Genomic DNA, 19,320 nt, shown 5'->3' on the forward strand with positions numbered 1-19,320 from the left:
TGGCCCAGAGTCTGCACCACTATTCAATCATAGCTGACATGATTCTCAACCTCATTCTGTCTTCTCTCAGTAACCCTGGATTCCCCTAATCAAGAACCTATCTTGGTCTTAAAGACACTCAATGACTTGGCCTCCACAGCCTTTTGAGTCAATAATTTCCAGATTCACTACCCTGTAGCTGAAGAGATTTCTCAGTTCTCAAGGGTCACTCCTTCACTCGGAGGCTGTGCCCTCAGGTCCCAGTATCTCATACTAGTGGAAATATCTACACATCCACTATTATGCAAGTTTCAAATCAGATCTCCCCCTCATCCTTCTAAACTCATGTATAGACCCAGGCCCTCAACTGTTCTTCATCACAACCCCTTCAGCCGCAGGATCAGTCTTGTTGTGTTTCAACACCCAACCCGATATTGGGCCAAAACTGCTCACAATATTCCAAATTCGGCCTAAACACTCTTACACAACCTCACAGTACTACTGTTCACGTATTCCTAACCCCTTAAAATGAATGCTAATGTTGCATTGCCTTTGTAAATGCCAACTGAAACCACATGCTAATCTTAACAGAATCCTGAACCAGGGGCTCCAAAATTCCTTTGTGCTTCAGATTTCCAAAACCTTCCCCCATTTAGTAAATAGTCTATGCCTCTAAACTTTCTAAAAGTAAATTTACACTTTCCCACTTTGCCCCGTCCTAAACTTTCTGCAGTATCCCCACTTCCAACTCTACTACCCCTCCACCTATCTTTGTGTGACCTGCAAACTTGGCAACAACACCCTTAGTTCTTTCATCCAAATATACAAACATGAATAATTTCGATCCCAACATTGACTGCTGTGGAACTCCATCATCACTGGCTGTTCTCCTGAAAAAAAAAGCCAATTTTCTCCTCCCCACTCTCTGCCAGTCAGCCAATCCTCTATCAAGGTCAGTACCTTGCCCAGAGCATTATGGGCTCTTATCTTTGCAATTCATGGGTACTCCTAATTTTCTCTCCACCCACTCTATTTGCACATTCACTTTTACTATCAATTTTCCTCCAGTGGCCTTGCGTTGCACATTTCAGCATCTGGCAGTTTCATTTATCACATGAATGCCCTGTATAGAATTGCTTCCTTCTAATTGGAAAGCATTTATCCTATAAAATGAACTTTCAGCAGAGCCAAACAAATTTTAAATTGCTGGATCCATTTTTATGCTCCAGATCATCATTACAATTGTTCACCAGACAGGCAATTTCTTAAAAAAGTATTTATTAGTAGGAAACTTGACTGTGCCATGGGTTTCTATTTAACTGAAGAAACTGATTTTATTACATGGTAGGTAACATGACTATTTTAACCTGTCACATAGAAAACTATTCAATATCAAATACCAAAAGGAAAAATAAAAACTTTTAAGTAGTAATTTATTACACAAAATGGTGTATACACTAAAATGAGAACAAAAGCATAAATTCTTAAATATACATCTTCCTGGAATGCATTTACATGCCAAAAAAAGACAAAACCTTGTCCATCAATTTTATTGACTACCTAATTATAGTTCCTTATACAAAAAGGAATATTTTAAACATGCAATTATCAAAATATGCATGAAACATTCCATAAGACCACTCGTACTAAAGACAGGATGGCAGTTCAGATAACTGGCAGTTCTTTGCAGCACTGTATGCAGGGGAAATAAGTCTCCCTCCCCTTTGGCGTCAGCAGCTTTTTAAAGCAGTCTAGAATAATATATCTAATCTTCTTTTTCAGACACGATCTCAGAATTCTCATCGAGAGGTGCTCCTTCTGTAGCCTGCTCTGGCTCAACTTCCTGCTCTGGCACAGCTTCCTGGTCATCAGCACTCTGTGCAGTTAGCTTCTGTTTGAAATTATAGAGAAATGATAGTCAGAATAAAAGAAATTAGCCAAACTAAAGTAGCACTGTTTAATACATCAATCATGCTTGCAGACTAATTAAAGAAGGGGGTAATGCAACTTGTAGAAACATGCTGACAACTAGGACAGTTAATTAATGGAACAGGCACAATTAACATTTCAAAGCAAAAATTTAATTTGTACACAACCCTGGACTTACCAGGACATCCACAAAAATCTCAATAATTAGAGTTCATCATATAATTAATTAGTTTGTGCATTCATGCAAGATGCTCAGTGTAGGAATGAAATCAGTACAAAAAACAGACTGGATATATTACTGGACAAGTAATTCAATGGTCTGCAGTGAATGTTCAAGTTCACGACAACAGTTTGATAATTCAGTTAGTAAACTCAAATCAGGAATATACCAAAATGACTAATGGTGATCATGAACCTAATAACTGCTGTGAAACTGGAACTGCTTCAATCAGATGATGGCCTAGTGGTATTATTGGTAAACTATTAATCAAAAAACTCAGTTAATGTTCAAAGGGCCTGGGTTCAAATCCTGGATGCAACCTGTAATCCCAAGATGTCCTTCACTTTTTCCTCTTAGATGGATAGTAATGATGAACACTAGTTCAATGAAGACTGCATATGAGCTTCAGTATATGAGCTTCAGTAACTCAAAGATCAATGCAAATCTGGCAAAGCTACAACACAGTACTACACTCACTTCAAAAACAAAGTGGGATGCTGTAGATTGAGCTATACAATCACAAAAAAAACCCAACAGACCAGATCAAAACTCTGCAGTCCTAACATAGTTGCAAATAGAAACAGAATTAAACAATCACCTCTATTAATACCCTACCTTCAAATATGGCAAGTTCAAGACAAGTACAAAGAACAAGGCTAGATATGCAGCCAACTTCAACCAGTAGCTCAGTATGTGGCCAGCTTGAGATCCTCAAAAATGTGGTCTTAAAATTTTTTTACTGTGTATCCTTTTTTTACCAAATAATGCAAATATACTCTAATCTGAAGTCATAATAGACTCAAAACATTACCACTGTTTTTCTCTGCAGAGATGCTGCTAGACGTACTGAGTTTCCCCTGCATAGTTTGATTCAGATTTCCAGCATCACAGTATTTAGATCTTACTTACTGCAAATGTAATGGGCCCAAACAATAACCTAGTTGTAGAGCTGGAGATAACTAAATCTGCAATTAACTGCTTCTGGACAGCTTTAATCCTGGCTTTCAGACATGGAGAACTCCACACAAAAGACAGGAAAAATCTAAGCCAACTAATCACCCAATTTTGTAATTAAAAACTTACAGAAGTGATAAAATGAATGGTCTGCAATGCTATCAAAATGATGCTCAGTTTGGATTTCATGAGGACCATCTATCTTTAATATTTCATGAATTCTTGATCCAAACTAGATTTAAAAAAATTCCAGTGAGGTAGTCAACTTATTGCTTTGACAAGTCAGCATTTGACAGGGTGCGGCATCAAGACACCCAAGTAAAACTGAAGTTGAATATGCAACTTCGGGGAAACAGTCGGCCAAGTGGCCTCTCTCACCTGCTGCACCATTTGAAGGTGGTCATGACTGATTGGAGTAGAAGCTACAATCCTCTTTCCTGCTTAACTATTGTATTCTGATGCCTAGCTAATCATGAATCTGACTGTTTTGATCGTTCTCTGGGGAAATGAACTTCATAGACTTGCAACCCTCAAAAGGATTTTCCTCAACTTTGCCCTCTACCAGTCAGTATGGCCATCCTTCTTAGTTCCTTTTTTCATCCTATATATTTTGGTTCCTGCAGCCCCAAGACTTCATCTAACTGCTTCTTGAAAACATTCAATATTTTGGCCTCAACCACTTTCTGTGGCAGAGAATTCTAAAGACTTGCCATGCTTGGAGTGAAGAAATTTCTCATCTATCCAAAATGGCCTTCCTCTTAGCCTTAGACCATGACCCCAGTCATCAGGGATATCCTTCCTGCTTTTATCCAGTTAGATCCATTGTATGTTGTTTCAAATATGATACCTCAAGTTAGAAACAAAGCAGTTTAATAGTTGTAAATTAAAAGTTCAACTGTGACCATATTTAACTTCAATTTCTGGTGAAAATGACGAGGATGGCAAAACAAGATACAAACAAAATGAATTAAGGGTTAATTTGGGTCATTGAGAGACTGAAGAACAGTAACCAAATCATCACTTTCACCACACAGTAAGTCTTCTCACCTCAATCAGATCAGCCATATACTGCACATGCTCTGCTAACTCTGCAAGCTCCTGGTTCTCTTTCTGTAACTTCAAAATGTCTTCATCTTTATGTTCAATTTCTTTATGCAGCTGTAGGGGATGTTCAAAAGGTCACATTTCGAACATTTTCAAGTTTAGTGTTAATTTAAAATAAATAACCTACAATGGTAACAAGGGTACCTACCTTTTCATTTTCTTGTAAAACTTTGAACAGGGCTTTCCTTCGCTCTTCTGCCAACTCCTTCCAGTAGATGGAACTTGGATTAGCTATAAAAATTAGCAGAACACTTGGTTAAATAAGAATTTAAGTTGACTGCACAACGTTAATACCTTAATTTATTTTGAAACAGCTTTGGAAAATTAAGTAAGTATACTTTTAACTAGAAGTTGATATGCTTCTTTTGTCATGGCTTGACTTTCTGAATTCTCATCACTGCATTCTGTGTTATCTTGAGCAATCTGTGTGCGCGATTTCTTGCAGTTCTTTGGTTGATCATCATTCCAGTGTTTTCTTTTGGGAGTGTGCTTGTAGGACTGCAAGAAGAATACAAACCATTACTTGACATCTTGTGCTTTTACTACCAAAACAATAATTCAGACAAGTAAAATATACTGACACAAGTCATCCTTAAAAAGGAATGAAATACTAAAACTGCAATAAAGCATTTCCAAATTTGAACACTTAAAATCTTTGGACAAAGGATCATAATATTGATAACAGTTCTCATCCTCTGTTATATGCCAATTTTACCTAGAATGTAAGTATCAAGCAAATTGACCAATTTACAAAACGGCATAAAATTCTCTGGTCAAGAGACATTGAGGCACCAATGAAGCTATGAACTTCTCAATTATCTCAACATGCAATTCAAGAAGCTTGCTCTGTTGCACGCAGCAGATTTGAGGTGGCACCAATACATGGTGACTGAGGTCTCTACAGTAGGTCTTATTCTTATGTATCTTACAATCACTCTGCTCTTTTAAACCTAAATTCTGCTATACCTTCTCTGCAGCCGTAACATTCTATGTGCTGCTCTGTTCTATTATCCTTCTGTACTTTTAAAGTATGATCTGCCTGTACTGCACAGAAAACAAAACTTTTCACCATACCTAGGTACATGTGACAATAATAAATCAAATCTCCAGGGAGGGTCAGCTAATATAAGTTGGGGTGAGGTTCTGACTCCCAAGGTATAAAGCATTTTCAAAGAAAAAAGTGCATTCCAGAAAGTGGGAAGGGTGGTGAACTCAGTCCGTTCTGCTAGTTTTTTAATTTCTCTGAAAATGACATTGAAAACTGTCCCACTTACTGGCTATCAAGGATGTCTGGACATTAACTTTCAATTTCAGCCTGAACGGCTGGATTTGTATGCAACTGAAATAAAGCCCTTCATTAAAATTTTACAGGCTCAAAATTTAGAAAAACATTTTCCAGAGTATCTCCAACAGAAATATGTTTTGACATAAAGACTGACCAGCCTGACATCCTATAGCCAGTAATCACTTGCAAGAATCTGCATTTAGCATATGGATATTGAGATTTGATGCAAACAAATCTGCCCTTTATGTCACAAATGAAACGTGGATTATCAACTACTCAACCAGATTTTGCAACAGCATTCATTCCATGTTCCTTAAAAGGGCACTGGCCCTCTGCTAATACGTTTACTTACAGTAGCAAGGTTTTTGCAAATGCTGCAAGGTTTCATTTTAATGGAGATTGCAACAGTTTCAGAATACTCCTGGTTTAATATTGCTGTTTTAACATTGAGTACACTAGCAAAGTTTATTGTGGTACTGTTGTTCCGACTTGGCTTCGACAATTTTCAATCCTACAGCTAGGGTCTTACGATGGACAAAAGTTTTGCAAAGCATTGCAAAGAGCTTTAAACCCCATTTAATGTTAAAGCCAGTCACATACCTCATCAGCCTGTGACACCCTTCAAGATGGAGTTACTGAGGAAATGGCGTTTGTGGACAGTAAAGACGTAGAAACTAAAGCCCGTAAGGAACTAAATAACGAAGACAGCGTGACTAATGGGAAGAGTAGGCAGGGAGCAGATCCAGAAGGCAAAGGGACAGGTGGTCTGACATGCATTTGTTTTAATGCGAGAAGTGTACGAGGCAAGGCAGATGAACTTAGGGTATAGATTAGTACCTGAGAGTATGATTAGATTACCTACAGTGTGGACATGGGCCATTTGGCCCAGTAGGTCCATACTGACCATCCAAACTGTAACCCACCCAGACCCATTCTTCTACATTTTCCTCTGACTAATGCACTTAACACCATGGGCAATTTAGCACGGTCAATTCATCTGACCTGCACATCTTTGGATTGTGGGAGGAAGCCAGAGCACCCAGAGGAAACCCACGCAGACACAGGGAGACCGTCTGTGTGGAGTTTGCACAATCACCCGAGGCAGAAATCGAGCCCAGGTCCCTGGCGCTGTGAGGCAGCATTGCTAACCACTGAGCCACCATTATTGCTATTACTGAGACTTGATTGAGGGAAAGGCAAGATTGACAACTAAATATCCTTGGATGTCAATGCTTCAGATGAGACAGAGGTGGTGGCATTACTGGTCAGAGGATATCAGAGCTGTGCTGAAGGAGGCCACTAGGGAGGATTTAAGTAGTGAGGCAATATGGGCACAGCTCAGAAATAGGAAGGGTGGGGTAACAACGTTGGAGTTGTAGTACAGGCCGTCCAACAAGTATGAGATAGAAGTACAAAAGTAGACAGATTATGGAAAGATGTAGAAGCAACAGGGGGGTGATGATGGGAGATTTTAATTTTCCCAACATTGACTGCGATTTACTTACGGTTAGAGGTTTAGATTAGATTAGATTCCCTACAGTGTGGAAACAGGCCCCTGGGCCCAACCAGTCCACACCGACCCTCCGAAGAGCAACCCACCCAGACTCACTTCCCTCTGACTGGTGTGCCTAACGTTATGGGCAATTTAGCATGGCCAATTCACCTAACCTGCATATCTTTGGACTGTGGGAGGAAACCCGCTCAGACACTGGGAGAATGTGCAAACTCCACACAGACAGTCACCCGAAGCTGGAGTTGAACCTGGGACCCTGGTGCTGTGAGGCAGCAGCCACCAAAAGGAGCATCCAGAAGGGTTTTATAGATCAGTGTGTAAATAGTCCAACTCCGGAAGGGGCCAAAGTGGACCTGGCGTTGGGGAATGAGACCAGCCAGCTGGGTGAAGTTTCAGTAGGGGATTACTTCAGTCGGTGATCACTACACTAAAGTTTCAGAATACTCATGGACAAAGACAAGAGTGGTCCTAAAGGAAGGGTGCTAAATTGGGGGTTGGGGACAACTATAGCGACATTTGGCAGGAGCTGGGGAATGTGGACTGGGAGAAGCCGTTTTACGTTAAAACCACATTAGATATGTGGGAGGCGTTTAAAGAGAGTTTAGAGTGCAGGACAGACATGTCCCTGTGAAAATAAGGGATAGAAATTGCAAAAGCTTAGGGAACCATGAGTGACAGGTAAAACAGAGACTAGCTAAGAGGAAAAAGGGCACATACATAAAAGGTCTAGGTGACTGAAAATAGACGAAGCTTTGAAAGAATAATCAGGAAAGTAGGACAAATCTGAAACGGGGAATTAAGAGGACTAAAGGGGTCATGAAATATCTTTAGCAAACAGGATAATCTCAAAGCCTTTTATTCATATACAAGGAGCAAGAGGGTAACTAGAGAAAGTGTTGGCCCACTCAAGGGCAAAGGAAGAAAGTTGTACGTAGAGTCAGAAAGTGGGTGAGATTCTTAATGAGTACTTAGTCAGTATTCACTGAGGAGAAGGGCATTACGGATGTTGAGATTAGGGATAGATTTTTGAATACTCTAGGTAAAGTTGACATAAGGAGAGGTAAAGTTGACATAAGGAGAGGAAATGTTGGGTATTCTAAAAGCCATGAAGGCGGACAAGTCACCAAGTCTGGATGGGATCTATCTCAGGTTACCAAGGGAAGCGAGGGGAGAAATAGCTGGGGGCTTAACAGATATCTTTGCAGCATCCTTGAACACAGGTGAGGTCCCAGGGGACTGCAGAATTGCTAATGGTGCTATCCTTCTTAAACAAGGGGACAAAGACAATCCAGGTAATTATAGACCAGTGAACATAATGTCAGTGATAAGCAAGCTGCTGAAGAACATACTAAAGGATAGGATCTATTTACATTGGGAAGAAAATGGGCATACAGTGATGGACAGATTGTTTTGAGCAGGAAAGGTCATAGCCTACCAACTTGATACAATTCTTCGACGAAGTGACAAAGTTGATTGATGAGGGAGAGCTATAGATGTCACATACATGGAAGGAGTTTGACAAGGTTCCCAAGGTAGGCTGACTGAGGAAGTGAAGTCGCATGTGGTCCAGGGCATCCTAGCTAGATGGATAGAGAACTGGCTGGGCAACAGGAGACCGCAGTAGTGGAAGGGAGTTTCTTAAAATGGAGAAATATGACCAGGGGTGTTCCACAGGGATCTGCGCTAGGACCACTTGTTTACAATATACATAAATGATCGCGAGGAAGGTGTAGGTGGTCTGATTAGCAAGTTTGCAGATTACACAAAGATTGATGGAGTAGTAGATCGTGAAGGAGACTGTTAAGAGAATGCAGCAGAACATAGAATGGAGAGTTGGGGGAGAAATAGCAGATGGGAATTCAATCTGGGCAAGTGGGAGGTGATGCATTTTGGAAGATCAAATTCTGGAGCGAACTATATGTAAATGGAAACATCCTGGGGAAAATTTATGTACAGAGATCTGGTGTTCAGGTCCATTGTACCCTGAAGGCTGCACTGCAGGTCGATAGAGTGGTCAAGAAGGCACAGCATATTATCCTTCAGACGGGGTATTGAGTACAAGAGTTGGTAGGTCATGTTCCTATACAATCGTAACTTGGTTCAGCCACATTTGGAGAGGGTGCAGAGGAGTTTCGCCAGGATATTGCCTGGTATGGAAGACACTATAAAGAGGGGTGGAGTAGATTAGGATTATTTTCATTAGAAAGACAGAGGTTCAGGGGGTACCTTATTGAGGTCTACAAAATCATGACGTATCGACAGGGTGGATAGCAAGAAGCTTCCCCCTCAATTACTAGGAGTCATGAGTTCAAGGTGAGAGGGAAAAAGTTTGAGAGAAATATACGGAGAAAGTTCTTTACGCAGAGGGTGGTGGGTAGCTGGAACACGTTGCCTGTGCAGGTGGGAGAGGCAAGCACGATAGCATCATTTGAGCTGTATCTAGATAGGTACATGAATGGGCAGGCAGCAGAGGGATACAGATCCTTGGAAAATAGGCAACAGGTTTACACAGAGAATCTGGATCAGCACAGGCTTGCAGCAGCAAAGGCCCTGTTCCTATGCAGTAATTTTCTTTGTTCTTTGAGCCTAGCTATGCTCAATCAGTACTATAGGTACTGCAAAGTCACTGGCAGTTGAGGTATATCTAACATGAATCAGTAGCTTGAAGGTTGTACAGAAATTGAAGAATTTTTTAAAACGTAAAAGTGGTACTGTGATGAAAATAATGAAATTATTTTGCATTTGTACACTATGCAAACTAAATTATTAATATTTCAGCTTATTGCATGCCAGCCCTTTTGATCTGTGCAACTCTAATTTAAAGAAACGATAATTAGCAGTTTTGTATTCCAGCTAAACAATTAACCTAAACAGCAGAAATTTACATATCACTTACCTCATTTAGCCTGCCAACAAGTTGATCTGAAGTAGCAAGCGGCTGAATCACTTGTAAAGTTCGCCTCACCGTTGTGTTACTTGCAGCTCCGCTAGTAAAGAAACTCTGAATGGAGAGGAGAAGGAAATTAAAAATATTAACATTTAAGTTTGAAGACTATTCAAAAGTCTATATCACAGAACATTTGCAGGACTCAAATGAAGTTACGTTTAATTGTACATTTTTTCCTACTTAGAATCATTTGAAAGGCTCATGTTACAGGAGCCACAGCAGCCGGACAACCACAAATTCCTTGTTCACAGTGGAAATGAAGGGGGAAAAAAATGAAACACCAAAAATCCCACTTAGTTTCTGCTAAAATTACTTAATATTTCAACAAAGAAACTTATACCTACTGTACTGCAAAGGGTTCATATCTACAGAGCCCATACAGGGAATTCCCAATTTAGGAACAACTTATATCCACCCTCATTCGGGAATATAAATTTTAAAAACCAACACAAACATTTCTTGTACTTTGAATGACTATATCGGCCTGCATGGTGTTCCAACTGGTGTACAAATCAACCTGTGAATGGACGCAACAACTGAACCTGTTAGCATATTTAAGATAATCTGTAGTTAGTAAGCAAACAGGGCAGCACCTTTGTACTATGCCAAGATTGTAATGAAAATCAGCACATCAATTGAGGTCATGGCAGTGGCAGTGTCCCTACTACTTTGACAAATCCCACCTGCCTCCAAGGTGGTCATAACAATCCAAAGAGGCTGAGTTTAAAGAAAGTATCAGCACATCAAGTACATAGCAGAACAGACTATCAGCCTCAATGATCAATGCTGATATTAAGTTCCACACAGGCTTGCTCCAAACCTACTTTATCCAACACCACCTTTACATCTTATTTCTTTTCTCCATTCAGTAGTTATCCATATCCCCCTAAAATCCATTAATTGTATCTACCTTACTCCATCCAAGGAGTAGAAAATATCTCAAGTTCCTCAATGGATTTAAGATGACCATCACATTCATGAGGTTGATCACGAAGAGAATATTCCAGGAAATTAAGTCAGTTTGTGATGGTAAAGTTTAAAAAAAATTGCTGAGACAGATTATATCTGCACTTGTAGAGCTATGGATTAATCAGGGACGGTCAGTCATATTTTACAAATTTGATTTTTTTTTGAGGCAACCAGGATTGGAGGGCACATGTGCTTTACCAAGGTTTTTGATAACAGCTCTCAGGGCAGACTGGTCAAAAAAGAAAGAACTGATGGGATCCAAGGCAGCGTGGCACATTGGATCCAAAACTGGCCGAGTCTGCAGAAACCCTGAAATAGACTCCCAGTTATACATGCATCCCTCTACCATCACCTTTTGCTTCCTGCCCGTGAGACCATGCTATTTGTGGTGTACAAAATGGACTTAAACATGTGGGATTATGATCTGAAATTCATTGATGATGCAAAATTGGTAGTGGCAAATAGTGAGGTTATCAATGGTCCAGTCAGTTGGGCGAAGCAGCGTCAAATGCAATTTGAACCAAAAAGAGGGGTATTGCACTTGGGGGAAGGCCAACAAGGCAGAAAAGTTACTATGAATGGTAGGACCCTGTAGTGGAGATTAGAAGATCTTGATGCACTTATCCACAGACTGCTGAAGGTAATAGAGAAGAGAGATAAGGTGGCATGTAGAATACTTGCCTTTAATAACACAAACAGAATACAAAAGGCAAAGAGGTTATGCTGGAACTGAAGAAAATACTGGCGAGGCCACATCTAGAGTAATGCATGCAGTTCTGGTCATACTGTGGGAAAGATGTGACTGCACCACAGAGGAGGGTGCAGGATTTACCAGGATGTTGGAGGGGTTGAACTGAGCAAAGTTTGGACAGGTTGATGTTGTTTTCTTTGGAGCAGCAAAGGTGGAGGGAAGATTTGACAGAAGTATACAAAATTATGACATGCAGAGTCAGCACTTTTTTCATTAGTAGGGGTGTCAATAATCAAGGGGCATAGACTTAGAGAGGAGGCGGCTTTTAAAGAACGCAAGAATGTTTTCACCCAGCTGATGGTGAGAGCCAGGCACTCACTGACTGAAAAGGTGGTTGAATGAGAAACTCATAACATTTAAGCAGATTTAGATATTCACTTGCACTGTCATGACCTCCAGGACAATGGGCCAAAAGCTGAAAAATGTGATAAATGTGTTCAAACATCTCATGGACCAAATGACGACCTTCCGTTCTGTAAATGCCCAAGTTACAGCATGTGGGAAAGGAACAGAATAAATAGGAAGTAAACAGGCATGTAACAATACTATTTTTCAAACTTGGTCTGGTCTTACTCCTGTAAATGCTTAGGAGCAGGGCACCAAACTGTGACACTATCTAGTTTAAAATACCACAATATGCTTTAATGTTCACCAATGATATTATGTACATCCAAGTACCCTGCTTAACAAAAAACAAAAAAGTTAAGTTTTCAAATACTAAACTAACTTCACAATTAAGTTACAAGATGTACCAAATATTCATTTAAAATAGTCCAAAAGCAATTAGTATCACTAATCTAACCAGAGATTTTGTGGTATAATATCCCTGCCTCTGGGCCAAAAGAATCAGTTTCAAACAAGACTCTAGAACTGGATGGCAAGTTGTGCTATCGTGGCGCCGTGGCTTAGTTGGTTAAAGCGCCTGTCTAGTAAACAGGAGATCCTGGGTTCGAATCCCAGCGGTGCCTAGGTTTCATTCTGGGCAGCACGGTGGCACAGTGGTTAGCACTGCTGCTTCACAGCGCCGGAGACCCAGGTTCAATTCCTGCCTCAGGCGACTAACTGTGTGGAATTTGCACATTCTCCCCGTGTCTGTGTGGGTTTCCTCCGGGTGCTCCGGTTTCCTCCCACAATCCAAAGATGTGCAGGTCAGGTGAATTGACCATGTTAAATTGCCCATAGTGTTAGGCAATGGGTAAATATAGGGGTGCGGGTCGGTGTGGACTTGTTGGGCCGAAGGGCCTGTTTCCACACTGTAATGTAATCTAATAATCTAATCTTATCAATTTGTAAACCCTTTCTACATGTATCATTGGTGAGTTCATAGAATCCCTACAGTGTGGAAGCAGGCCTTTCAGCCCATCAAGTCCACACAGACGCTCTGAAGAGCATTCTGCCCTCACCCACATCCCTTATCCTATCCCTGTAACCCTCATTTCCCATGGCTAACCCACCTAGCCTGCAAACCTTTGGACTGGAGGAAGCTGGAGCACCCGGAAGTGGTGGAGGCTAGTACAATTGCAACATTTAGACAGCATTTGGATGGGTATATGAATAGGAAGCGTTTGGAGGGATACGGGCCAGGTGCTGGCAGGTGGGACTAGATTGGGTTAGGTTGGACTGAAGGGTCTGTTTCTGTGCTGTACATCTCTATGACTCTAAATCCACTCAATGAACCAAGGCGTGAATTGAACTTGGATCTTGGTGCTGTGAGGCAGCAGAGTTAATCACTGAGCCACTGTGCCAACTGTGAACAGCAAAGATGTCCAGTTTCTTTTTGTTACGTGGCTGACTGAAGAGATTCCCAGTCAGCCATGTAACAAAAAGAAACGGGACATCATTGCTATTCAGTTTCAGACTACAATATACAAATCAAAAAAAGTGCATGCAGCCATAACAACTTTGATCCCTTGTGAAGCTGGCAAGCTCAATGTGAATCAAATTAATGGCAACAGCAGGACTTTAATCCACATACCAGGTGAAGTGGATTTGGGTCTTGCTTACTTGCCCTACTCACGTGGGTATTGTGCCACTGCACTGAGCCTACATTTGAACAGAGAACTTGAGGGGGATGAAAACCCAGGTCATACAATTCTACGTGAAGTGCATCACTACTAACAAACCAAACACTTCACAAAATCGAAACTACAATTAGTTCTATCATTTTAAACCAAACACTCACCATAAAATGATAGAGATTGGTCTTCTACTTTACACGGTCATACACTGCAACTAAAGTGCACGACTAAGCCATTTGGCCCAACAGATCCATCTGCGTCACAAGTCTCCTCCTACCCTACATCATTTCGTCCACGTTATTTTCACTTGTATATTTAATGCCCCATTGCATCACAGTTCCAAATGGTTTTAAAATAAAATCCTCCACTCAACTAGCTAAATTTCACAAACCCCAGTGTAAGTTATATTAAAATAATCTTAGACCATTAGACCTAACAGCTGAAATTAGGCCATTCAGTCCATCGAGTCTGCTCTGCCATTCAATCATGGCTTGATACTTTTCTCAAAATCATTCTCCCGCTTTCTCTCCATAACCTTTCATCCCCTTGACAATCAAAAACCTATTTACCGCATCTTAAATATACTCAGTGACCTGGCCTCTACAGCCTTCTGTGGCAGTGAATTCCATAGATTCACCATACTGGCTGTAGATGTTTCTCCTCATTTGTTCTAAAGGATCTTTCCTTTACTCTAAAGCTGTGCCCTTGGTCCTAGTCTCTCCTGCAAATGGAAACACCTTCCCAATGTCCACTCGGTCCAGGCCATTCAGTAGTCTTCACATCAGCAGAGTAGAAAACCTGATTTCACTGGTCCAAGGCAAACACTGCAGCACATTAACCCTAACACTTGAATAGAGCCTACTAAGCTATTTTGGTCTGGATTGCAGGGCTGAGTTTATCACTTTACTTGACCCTAGTACAAACGGCTTTTATTTATTGAAGTTGGAATCCATTAATTTTCCCTAATGATTAATTAAACTTCCACCATTAAAAAAAACTAACAAAGGTAGATTAAAGGCATGATTAGGATTGATGCAAGTTGTATTCATGCATTACACTGCAAGCGTGGGAAAATAATTTATCCTGTACTGTATACGTGTAGCAATAGAATTCCCACGGTAAAGTTGTTTCACTACAGATTGTGACTCCTGTGCTGAACACACCTTACCAAGCGTGGGAAAGTGCTACACAATAGATTACAGACATCATTAAAGATTAAACCGTGCAGATTAGTTATTTCTCTCAAAGTGAACATGTGCCAACAAATGCTGTCTCAGCAGTTAACCATCACTTATAAAACAGTACCTCGAGTACAATAACCTTGAAGTAGTACATATTTTTTAAGTTTTATACATGTTATGCTAGATTGACCTTTGAAGAGATTACATTGAATTTCAACCCTTCATTGCAGGTCTAAATTTAACTAATGGAAGAATGTCAGGCGAATTAAAATGAAGCTCATTACTCACATTCACTGTATATTGGTTTGCTATTCAAACACACAAGTGTGCATTTTCATAATGCCCATTTCCAGAAACCAGACTGTCTTCTTGGAATCTATGTAGATCCTTTAAAATACATTGTTACTGTCCTCAATTTTTGACTTACCTTTATGGTTTGAGTACGTTTATTGACATCAAGTGTGTGCTTCGTATTGGTGGTCATTGTTAAAACTGGAGGTGGGATGGGGTGAGGGGAAGATAGACAAAACAAGTTTAAGCAACTCGGGCAAAAACAGCAACTTTTAAAACAGTCCAGAAATGTGCAAATGCTTTTGATTATTTTTTAAAAAGACATACTCCATTGACAAACAGTACAAAAGAGATGGCTGGCCTTCCTACAGGTTTTGTATCATCGTAACTCTGATAATGCAGAGGGATCTGAATGCCCTCTTGCATACATCACAGGTTATTTTCCAAGTAGAGCAAGTAGTAACTAGGAAAGCTAATAAAATGTTATCGTTTATCACAGGGAAATTGAATGCAAACGTAGGGAAGTTGTGCCTCCGTTACGGAGGACACCAGTAATACTGCATCAGGAGTACAGCGCACAATATTGATCACCTTATTTAAGAAAGCAGGAAATATGCTAGAAGCAGGTCAGAAGTTTTAGTAAACCAACATCTAGGATGAGAAGTTGTCTTATGAGGAACAATTGCATTGGCTTACATGCTCTGGAGTTTAGTAGTTGAGATGACTTTATTGAAACAAGATCCTAAATCGTCTTGGCAGAATAAATGAGACTGGTGAAGAAATTTCCTTTTAATGGGAGAATCTAAAACTGTTTTAAAATCAGGATCATCCATTTAAAACAGAGATAAGGCAGTTTTTAAAAAAAAAATAAACCTTTAGTTCTCTCCAGCTGCTGCCTTTTCAGTAAGGGAGCCCTTGAATATCTTTAAAATCAAAAACAGATTAGGTTTTTTTTGTCAAGCAAGGGAGCAAAAGATTCTGGTTAGGCAGGAATTTGAATTTAACATCTCAATATGGTCATCGTAGATCTGGTGATGGAATAGGATCATGTCCTAAAATAGGATATGAACTGAAACTTCTAACCTAAAGCCAAATGCACTAATAAGACATGGTTGTCATTTGATATGATTTGATGAGAAACCCAAAAAATGATTTGTTTGAGAATTTCAAGGCAAGATTTGCAAAGTGAAATTCAAAGCTCCTGCTTTGTAACAAAGCCTTTTGTTTCTATGACACTATTATATCAAGTATATCCTTGATATTAAAAAGCACACTTCAACCAGTTTTCTCATCTTGGACACATTATGCTAGCTAACTATCAAAAGAGGCTCTGATAAGTCAACTGTAAAGTCTGAAATGTAACTGTAGGAAAACACAAATGAATTTAAAAAATCATACACCATGAAACCAACAAGAATGCAATGATTACAAATATGGAAAGCCAATTTTCTAAAACTAAGCAATGGAAAAGATGCGCTTATTTCAGTTCCACAAACTATGCTGATAGACAATGTACCAATTAATCAGTGGCTTTTCTGTGCCAAGAACACAGGTCTAGAAAAACAAGTAAGGTTTGAAATTGATGAATGGCCCTTATTCCAAGCACTCTATGCAATCATCTCCAAAGTTTATAGGTTCAATGCACCATCTTAAAGGATACTCCAGTGGACTGGAACACCACCGTAAAGACTTGGGTTTGAACTCAGCCAAAGATAATGAACAGAAGGGTCACAAAATTGCTTCAGGCAATCTTGTACCAGGTGGCAATCACTAAGTTTAGAGCCCGGATCTAATGTACTGCAATTTGACACTAATTACTCAGCTTTTCACACAGTGCCTACTAAAAAGGCTGACAAAAGCTGAAATGCTACACAGGTCATAGAAATTAAGCATTGACGCAGAGATCAATGTTTAGCCAGAATAAGAGCAGCTTTGTCCCCACACTACTGAGTTGATCTGCTCATCAAGCAGTCCTAAAAACCTCCACCTTCCAGAGGTTGAACATTTAGAAAGATGGCTCAAGTTTGTTTTTAAAAATAAGTCTGTATTGAAATGTTTTATACTAATCATATGCCAGAGTCTGCACAAAATATTTAATTTCACCTATCTCCCATGGAATATTTAGGTGAAAGAACCCACTTTAAAAATATAGAGATCAAGAAGAAAAGACTATTAGCCCTCAACTGGCAAGTTTGCTACATGCCAATAAGCTGAGAGCACATTAATGCTTCTTCCCCAACCCACATAAAAACAAACTAGCGTTGGTCTCAGAACATGCACTCTTAAGGGTTGACATTTCATATTATTTCACAAGCCAGTGCACATGTGCACCATTATATATGCAAACCATTTTACAAAAAGGAAGGAGATTCAGCAGAGTGATGTATGGAAACAGATTAAGTGTTTCTTTCAGCTACAATAACTAACATCCCCATAGGAGTATTTTTTCAACCTGATTCCAATCATTTGTGGATACACAGATCTATTTTACAGTAATTCACTACATTCACGAGGACAGCAGCTTGCCTTGGAATACTCTTGGCTAACCTGATATATAACCACGAATTAGAAGACTTCCCCCGCCTCACCTCTAGCTGCCGGCTACTGGTGGGTACTCAAGGAGGGACAAAACAGCGAACTTACAGTCAGGAATAGTTAACTGATAATGAGTCACCCCCACCCCAAATACCATGAGAAGCCACATCAGCAAGAACCAGTACACCTGAATGAAAATTAAAAGTACTGGCAGACTACTATCCAGGATTCAGAATGTGGATGCTTTCTTCTTCCTACTCCGCTTGGAATACTGGGAGAGACCCCCCCCCAGTCGCCTCACACACTGTACTATAGTGAGCTCCGACAGGCCCTTGAAAGAGAGAGTCAGGAGCCACTCAGAACAGGACTGCACACCTCAGTTTACACAATGTTGTTACTAATAAGAACAGTCGCCGAAGACTCACCTCCAGTCCGTATTAATTTCCCCCCCCAGGGGGTAGATGAGTGTATGCAGCACAGACACAGCCGTCTCCGGGAGGCAGACGCTCCAACCGCCGACACTCGCGCTCTCTTCCTCCGGGTATTTTTTTGCCGCCTTTGGCTCGAGGTTAAAATAAATCCCTGCGTCACGTGACAGGGGCGGGCGACGCGAAAGGCTTTCTGGGTGCGCTGCGTCCACAACACAAAATAATTTTTTTTACGCCCCCCAAAAATCAGGAAAATAAACAGCGTTGTGTTACCTAAATCGTGTGTTATTAAAACATTTAAGGTTGACTCGTCGATGGAAGGGGGCGACTGGGCGGGAGTGCCGCCGTCATGTCACGTGACTCCCCATCCCAACCAGATTTCATGGAACTTTGCGGTGAAAGTGACAAAAGGGACGTCATATGGAAAATATAGTGCAAAATCGGGACATTAATTCTTATTTAAGGTTTATCAATACAACCCTCTTCTCTAATGCGCTTGTCTAGCCTCCCCTCAAGTTTTCTTCAACTGCCTCGTGGCAGTAAGTTCCATATTCTTGTTATACTCGGGTAAAACAGTTTCGTCCGAATTTCATTTTGGTTACTTGATGACTGAAAACGTCCAGTTTTACTACCTCAAAATTCCTGAACTCCATCATACTCGTTACTCACTGTCCCTCAATAATCTTCATAACCCGTCAACCACATAGATATTTTTCTACCTCATCCTGAAGCATCCTATTTCTACAATAGTATGTTCTATTTTTTTAGGGAAAATAATTCATCGGCTGGAAAGCGGCTGGGAGTTTCATGAAGAAATAATGGAAATACGATAAGAACACCAGATCTTTCCTTCCCAATTCCACCCGCAGCAAAACTTCGTTCGGCTGTTTTTCCACAATAAGTTCCGAAACACCAGCAGCATTGAATATTTAATTGCGAAGTCCCTCTAAATGCAGACTCCTTCCCTTTTGAAATGTTTGGTTGACTATAGTCCTCTCCCCAAACGTTATCAAGCCTCAGCTGCTTTAACCGACAGTAAAATGGTTGAATGCAAGACAATTTTTTTTCCTTTCTGAACGACAGTGGTAGTATAAAAATGACATGTTCTAAAACCACTACTGTTCTCAATGCCTCCAAAATGGCTTGTATTTGCGTGTATCACTAGCCTAAAGGATTAATATAGCTTAGAGAATGGTAAAGCAGAAAGGTCACGGCT

The 19,320-nt window shown here is 40.4% G+C and overlaps 1 protein-coding gene and 1 non-coding gene across 2 annotated transcripts; one reads left to right on the forward strand and one right to left on the reverse strand.

The window, feature by feature from the left end:
* Positions 1-1,395: 1,395 nt before the first annotated feature.
* gmnn (geminin DNA replication inhibitor) lies at positions 1,396-18,255 on the reverse strand. Its single transcript, XM_043719186.2, has 7 exons — positions 18,102-18,255; positions 15,278-15,342; positions 9,881-9,985; positions 4,525-4,684; positions 4,335-4,417; positions 4,130-4,240; positions 1,396-1,870 (listed from the first exon to the last, which is right to left on the reverse strand). The coding sequence occupies exons 2-7, from the start codon at positions 15,332-15,334 to the stop codon at positions 1,745-1,747; spliced, it is 642 nt and encodes a 213-aa protein (XP_043575121.2). The 5' UTR covers positions 15,335-15,342; positions 18,102-18,255; the 3' UTR covers positions 1,396-1,744.
* Positions 12,546-12,619, forward strand: trnat-agu (transfer RNA threonine (anticodon AGU)). The gene has a single exon. It is a non-coding gene; the product is annotated as a tRNA-Thr (tRNA).
* Positions 18,256-19,320: the final 1,065 nt, after the last annotated feature.

This window comes from Chiloscyllium plagiosum, unplaced genomic scaffold (genome assembly GCF_037043375.1).
Source record: "Chiloscyllium plagiosum isolate Xiang-an unplaced genomic scaffold, Cpla_swu_hap1 HiC_scaffold_34, whole genome shotgun sequence".
Lineage (NCBI taxonomy): Eukaryota > Metazoa > Chordata > Chondrichthyes > Orectolobiformes > Hemiscylliidae > Chiloscyllium > Chiloscyllium plagiosum.

Coding starts and splice junctions, on each gene's coding strand:
- gmnn (XM_043719186.2), bottom strand. CDS start 15,334: ATGACCACCAATACGAAGCACACACTTGATGTCAATAAACGTACTCAA. Junction 9,986..15,277: donor AACGTACTCAAACCATAAAG/GTAAGTCAAAAA, acceptor CTCTCCATTCAG/AGTTTCTTTACTAGCGGAGC. Junction 4,685..9,880: donor TTGTTGGCAGGCTAAATGAG/GTAAGTGATATG, acceptor TTCTTCTTGCAG/TCCTACAAGCACACTCCCAA.